Source organism: Thamnophis elegans, chromosome 1 (assembly GCF_009769535.1).
Source record: "Thamnophis elegans isolate rThaEle1 chromosome 1, rThaEle1.pri, whole genome shotgun sequence".
Taxonomy (NCBI): Eukaryota; Metazoa; Chordata; class Lepidosauria; order Squamata; family Colubridae; genus Thamnophis; species Thamnophis elegans.
The window spans coordinates 176,845,160-176,851,159 of NC_045541.1; the positions used below are offsets into that span (position 1 = coordinate 176,845,160).

The window sequence follows — 6,000 nt, forward strand, 5'->3', positions numbered from 1 at the left end:
GGCCCCGATTGTGGTCATAAGTTGAGGACAAACCATAGCCTGACTTACACCACCCATTTCAATTACCGATAGCTTCCTACCAACCAAACAACACCATTTCCAATCATTTTTATTGATTACACTGGTATATCCCCCAACTTCCAGTGACTCAGCGACATCTTAAGCCAACATAGTGGCATGTATGAATGCAGGCACAAGCAGAGATCAGCGGGACAGGAGGCATGCAAATGAGAGGGATGGGTTATGTTAATCCTCACCCTGGGGCGGGGCTATGCAAATATCCCCACCACAAATGGGGAACGCGCTGCACCCGCCCCCTTCTGATGGACGGCTTGCAAACCCAACCAGGGAGCCAGACTCCTTCTCAGCCCACCCTCCCCTCTCCCCCCTTACCTTGATTGTTTTCGGAGTCCTGCCCAGAGCTTTCTTGCTTCGACCCCAGGGTGCTCTGAGCCCCCAACATCCCCGAGAGGGCCAGGAGCCCAGACGCAGTGGTGCTGACCGCAGCCAAGGTAGAAGCCTGAGACCCCGAAGGGTGTGGGGTCAAGGGAACCGGAGGTGCTTGATGGGACAGATGTTGTAACTGCTGCTGCTGGAAAGAAAAAAGAGAGGCCCCCTAGGAGAATCCGGGAAGGGTTCCATGTTCCACTTCTAGGGCCGCCACCAACCCCTGGGAGCTCCAGAAGGCACTTTGCCTTAGAAGCATCAGACGGGACATCCTTCCAAAGGAGGAGAGAGTGTTCTAACTGAGGCTTCCCCAGCAGCACGAAGCTGAGTCCTCATCCCGATAAACCCCTTTTATTTCATTGACAGTGGATTCCTCTCCAGCCAAATCTTTCCACTCCCACGGTCTTTCAAGATAGTCCACAATTCCTGACCTTCGTCAGGCTTGGAGAGAGGCCAGGCCGATATCTTTCAGACGCCTCCACAATCCTTGGCAAGAATGCAGGAATGAACAAATTGCCTCCTGCAAACTCCACTCCCCTGTCGCTCTTCTTTTATTCCCTCTGGGAGGGGCCATTCACCGTCCACCTGTGGCCTTACTCCCAAGTCGACCCCTGTTCTTTAGCTGTTCCCTTCGTCAGGCAACTCTGTGCATGCGCACACTGGGAACAGGCTCCAGCTGTTCTTCTGCCTCACTGATGTCTGACTCCGAAGGCAGCTGATAACTGTCAGATGGCTCTGGTCCCCTCTCTGCCTCCGACACAGAGCCCTCATCAGAGCCTTCCCCAGACTCCAGGACTGGCCCAGGTTCCTCCCCAACCCTCCTCACTGTCCGAATCTGCTGCCAGCTCCAGTGGCCGCTGGCAGGCAACAACAGAAGGGCCGCCACCCTACAAGAGTCTGCGTTCTGGGATCCTTGGAAGGCAGAAGCCTGTGCTTCGGTTAAACCTCTCCGGGTGCTTAGGTCAAAGTTTGTGGATCGTTTAAGTAGGATGAAGAGATATTCAAGTCCTGTTTCTCAAACTCAGCAACTTTGAGCAGTTGACTCCAACTCTTATAATTCCCCCATCAGCATAAGATTTTCTTTTCTTATTCTTCTTTGTTTCTTTCTTTCTTTCTCCCTCTTCTTCCCCTCCTCTTTTCTCCCTCTCCTGTTTTCCACTTTGTCTCTCCCCTCTATTTTATTCTTTCCTTCCCTTTCTTTTTTCCTTCCTTCCCCTCATTTCTTCTTCCCACCTCCTCTTTCCTTCCTCCCCTCTTCCTTCCATCCTCCCTCCCTCCCTCTCCTTCCTCCCTTCCTCCTTTCCTACCTGTTCTTCTCTACTGTCCTGTCCTCTCTTCCCTTCCCTTCTTCTATTCTCTCCTTTGCCCTCGTTCTTTGCTTCCTTCCTCTTCTACCTCCCCACCTCGCCTGTCGCTCCCATCTCTTCTCTGCTTGCTTGCTTGCTTCCTCCTCTCCTTCCTTCCCTCCCTTCCTCCCCCTCCCTCCCGCTCTGCCTTTCCTTCTTTGCTTCCCTTCCTCCTCCCTCCTTTAGCCCTCTCCTTCCTTCCTTCCTTCCTTCCTTCCTTCCTTCCTTCCTTCCTTCCAGTCTCTTCCTTTCTTCCCTTCCTCTCCCCTCTCTCCCTCTCCACCTTCTTTCCTTCCTTGCTTCTTCCCCCTCCCTCCCTCCCTTATCTCTTACCTACCTTCCTTCCTTCCATCCATCCATTCTCTTCCCTTCTTCCTTTCCTCTCCCCTCTCTCCCTCTCCGCCTTCTTTCCTTCCTTGCTTCTTCCTCCTCCCTCCCTTGCTTCCCCCTCTCCTGCCTCCCTCCCTCCCTCTTTGGGGCATTTTCAGATAATTCTGAGAAACAAGATACCAGAGTCAATTATTAGTGAAAAAGCCAAGGACGCTGGATGGCCCCGGCCACGCCCACTCACCCCAATGATGTTGTTCAGCTCCCCCATCGTCACCAGCTTGGCCCGGTCCATGGCTTGCAAGACCTGCTGTTGATGCTTGGGGGGAAAAGAAAACTACATCAGTGCACTTTGAAAGGGTTGCCTTGCCCAGGCCCCCTCTTAAAAAGGATGCAGGAGTTACAGGGAATCCTCCATTTACAAATTCACTTTTTCTTGCCTGCTTTTATTTATTTATTTATGTTTACCTCTTGTGTGAGAAATGGGATAATCTGGGCACAGATAGCAGTCAGCCGCTTGACAATCTCAGCCTAAAGCAAAAGAGAAAGAAGAAACTTCGAAGACTCAAATTTTCTCTTGGGGGAAGGGAGGGAGGAAAAGCAGGGAGGAGGGAGAAAGGAAGAAAGGAAGGAGGGAGGGAGGAAGGTGGGGAAGGAAACAGGGAGGGAGAGGGAAGGAAGGAAGGGAGGGAGGAAGGGAGGGAGAGAAAACAGGGAGGAGGGAGAAAGGAAGAAAGGAGGGAGGGAGGGCTGAAGGAAGGAAAGGAAAATAAAACAGGGAGGTGGGAGAAAGGAAGAAAGGAAGGAGGGAGGGAGGAAGCTGGGGAAGGAAACAGGGAGGGAGAAGGAAGGAAGGAAGGGAGGGAGGAAGGGAGGGAGGGAGAGAAAACAGGGAGGAGGGAGAAAGGAAGAAAGGAGGGAGGGAGGGCTGAAGGAAGGAAAGGAAAATAAAACGGTTTACGGTTTACGGTTTATTAGGATTTGTATGCCGCCCACTCTTGAGAGACTCAGGGCGGCTTACAGATAAAAACAGGGAGGGAGAACATATAAAAATTAAAAGAACAGACATTAAAATTACACAACATTCATATAACTTAGGATGGGGCTGGATAAATCAACAGCCCTAGGCCTGCCGGAACAGCTAGGTCTTAATCGCTTTGCGGAAGGCAGGAAGAGTAGTAAGGGTCCGGATCTCCATGGGGAGATCGTCCCATAGGGCCGGAGCGTGACCCGACAAAAGCACGAACATCAAAAGCGCATCGACAACAGCGCGCCGACAACAGCGCGCCGACAACAGCGCGCTGACAGAAGCACGATTTAAGTTAAGGTTTAGGGTTAGGTTTAGGGTTAGGTTTAGGGTTAGGTTTAGGGTTAGGTTACAGCGCGCTTCTGTCGGCGCGCTGTTGTCAGCGCGCTTCAGGGCTCATTCGTCGCTCATTCGTCGCGCGTTTTTGTCGGCGCGGTTTTGTCACCGCGGTTTAGTCAGACATGCTTTTTTCGTTTGCGCATTTGTGGTGGAACCGGGCCGGAGCAGCTACAGAGAAGGCCCTCCCCCGGGGAGTCACCAGCTGACATTCTCCCAGGGAGGTGGGAGAAAAGAAGATATGAAGGAGGGAGGAAGGAAGGTAGGGAAGGAAACAGGGAGGGAGAGGGAAGGAAGGGAGGGAGGAAGGGAGGGAGGGAAAACAGGGAGGAGGGAGAAAGGAAGAAAGGAGGGAGGGCTGAAGGAAGGAAGGAAAATAAAACAGGGAGGTGGGAGAAAGGAAGGAGGGCGGGAGGAAGGAGGGGAAGGAAACAGGGAGGAAGGAAGGAAGGGAGGAAGGGAGGTAAAACAAGGAGGAAGGAGAAAGGAAGAAAGGAAGGAGGGAGGCAGGAAGGAAAGGAAAACAGGGAGGAGGGGAAAGGAAGAAAGGTAGGAGGGAAAGAGGGAGAGGGAAGGAAGGATGGAAAATAGGGAGGGAGGGAAGGAGGGGGAAAGAAAGAAAGGGAGGAAGGAAAATAGGGAGGGAGGGAAGGAGGGGGAAAGAAAGAAAGGGGGGAAGGAAAACAGGGAGGGAGGGAGAAAAGATGAGGGGGAAAGGAAGGAAGGAGAGAGGGAGAAGGAAAACAAGGAGGAGGGAGAAAGAAAGGAGGCAGGCAGGCAGGAAGGAAGGAAGGAAGGAAGGAAGGGAAAGTGGGAAATGGGAAGGAGGGAAGGAAGGAGGAAAATCCACCAATTATTCCCTTCAGAAAGTCCCATCCTTTCGTACATTTTAAACAACCTGGCTGCTTTCACGCAACCCTTAAGCTTAGCTTGTGGTGTGAATGGACCAGGGGGAGGTTAATCTTACTGCCTGAACGCAGCCTATAAATTTGCAAACGTGATGCCCCCTAGGAAGCCAACTGCAACCCAGCCCCCTTGGCATCATCCAAAATGAACAAAGTTCACATTTATATTTGACCAATGTGGCCAGTTCTGTCTTTATGAATCCGAATCTGGATTTCCTTCCCAAACCTGCTCCTTTTCGCGATTCCCAGGAAGGCATACCTGCTTATGCATTTCAATATTCAGGCCGTAGGACATCTCGTAATACTGGAACAGAAGGGGAAGCACCAGTTAGGCAGGCAGTTGACACACACACACACACACACCCCGAGCTGCAAAATTCCTTCATTTGTCCCCGATAAACATTAGTTTCCTCTCTTAGCATCGTGTCCCGATTCCTAACATTCGATACCCGATTGCTACAAGGCTATAATTACACGCAAAACCATGCAAGAAGCTCATCGAAACCCCCAAACAGCCGCCAATAGCTACAGACATTTAGTGACATTCAATGGTCGCTAAATGAACTGTGGTACGTCGAGGACTACCTTCGTTTTGTAAAACCCATAACTTCCTGTTTAAAAAAAAAAAAAGTACTACGGGTATTATTGTTATTATCAATACGTCTTACCATAACATAATGCCTCTGCATCTCTGTTTTTTCGCTCGCTAATTTCTCACATTCCAATTTCAGACTGCAAAAAAAAGTGGGGGGGGGGAATATGATTCAGAATCAGATTCAGAATAAAGCTAGAAGGGACCTTGGAGGTCTTCTAGTCCAGCCCCCTGCTCGAGCAGAGATCCTATACCAGGGGTGTCAAACTTGATTTCATCGAAGGTCACATCAGGGTTGTGTTTGACCTTGGAGGGCCAGCTGGGCGTGGCCAGAGTGGGTGTGGCCATCGCAACATCACTTGTGTCGTTGGGGGGGGGGACACCTGTGGTGGCCAAGTGCTAAGGCAGAGACCCTCCCTCACTTTCATTACAATCTTCCTTCCTTCCTCCCTTCCCTTCTTTTTCCCTCCCTCTTCATTCTCCTTTCTTCCCCTCTTTCCTTGTTTTTCCTTCCCATCTTCCCTTCTTTTCCTGGGTCTTTCCTCTTTCCCTTTCTCCTTTCCTGTCCCTTCCTCCATGCTCAAATGCAAAAGGGGAAAGATTTCTCCTTTTGTTTTGTTCTTAGTTTGTTTTGATAGCCCCTCTGCCAGCAAAAATGGAGCCTGGGGACGGAGGGGGGGCGTTGGCAGAAGCACCCCGGGGGTGGTCCTTTGCTGTTTATAAGCACCCTATAGGCTGAATCCGGCCCGGGAGGCTTTGAGTTTGACACTCCTGTCCTATATCATTTCAGACAAGTGACAAATTCACTTTTTGATCTGCTGGACTGTCTCTTCAAAACAGTCCCTACCTGCCCCATTCCAAACTTCTTCCCTCTTTCCATGGCTTCCTCACTCAGGGGACTGTAATGGACTAGGGATGTGTGAGCAGAATCAAAAATAAATCGATTTACAGGATGCCTTCCTTTTCTAAGGAAACACCCTCTCTCTCTCTCCCTCTCTCCTCTCTCTCTCTCTCTCTCTC

General features: G+C 51.0%; 1 protein-coding gene across 5 annotated transcripts in view; it reads right to left on the bottom strand.

Annotated features, from left to right (window-relative positions):
- The window catches only part of LOC116514357 (transducin-like enhancer protein 2), a 56,830-nt gene extending 51,713 nt beyond the window's left edge, over positions 1-5,117 (bottom strand). For 3 of the 5 annotated variants that reach the window (XM_032226161.1, XM_032225953.1, XM_032226242.1), the window contains exons 1-5: positions 5,057-5,117; positions 4,648-4,692; positions 2,589-2,651; positions 2,365-2,439; positions 394-592 (exon numbers count right to left, since the gene is read on the bottom strand). In XM_032226161.1, coding sequence (XP_032082052.1) covers positions 394-592; positions 2,365-2,439; positions 2,589-2,651; positions 4,648-4,692; positions 5,057-5,077 — 403 coding nt within the window. In that variant the 5' untranslated portion in view covers positions 5,078-5,117. The remainder of the gene's footprint in view (positions 1-393; positions 593-2,364; positions 2,440-2,588; positions 2,652-4,647; positions 4,693-5,056) is intronic. The other 2 variants (XM_032226084.1, XM_032226034.1) reach the window with 2 other exon arrangements.
- Between the last annotated feature and the right edge of the window lie 883 nt (positions 5,118-6,000).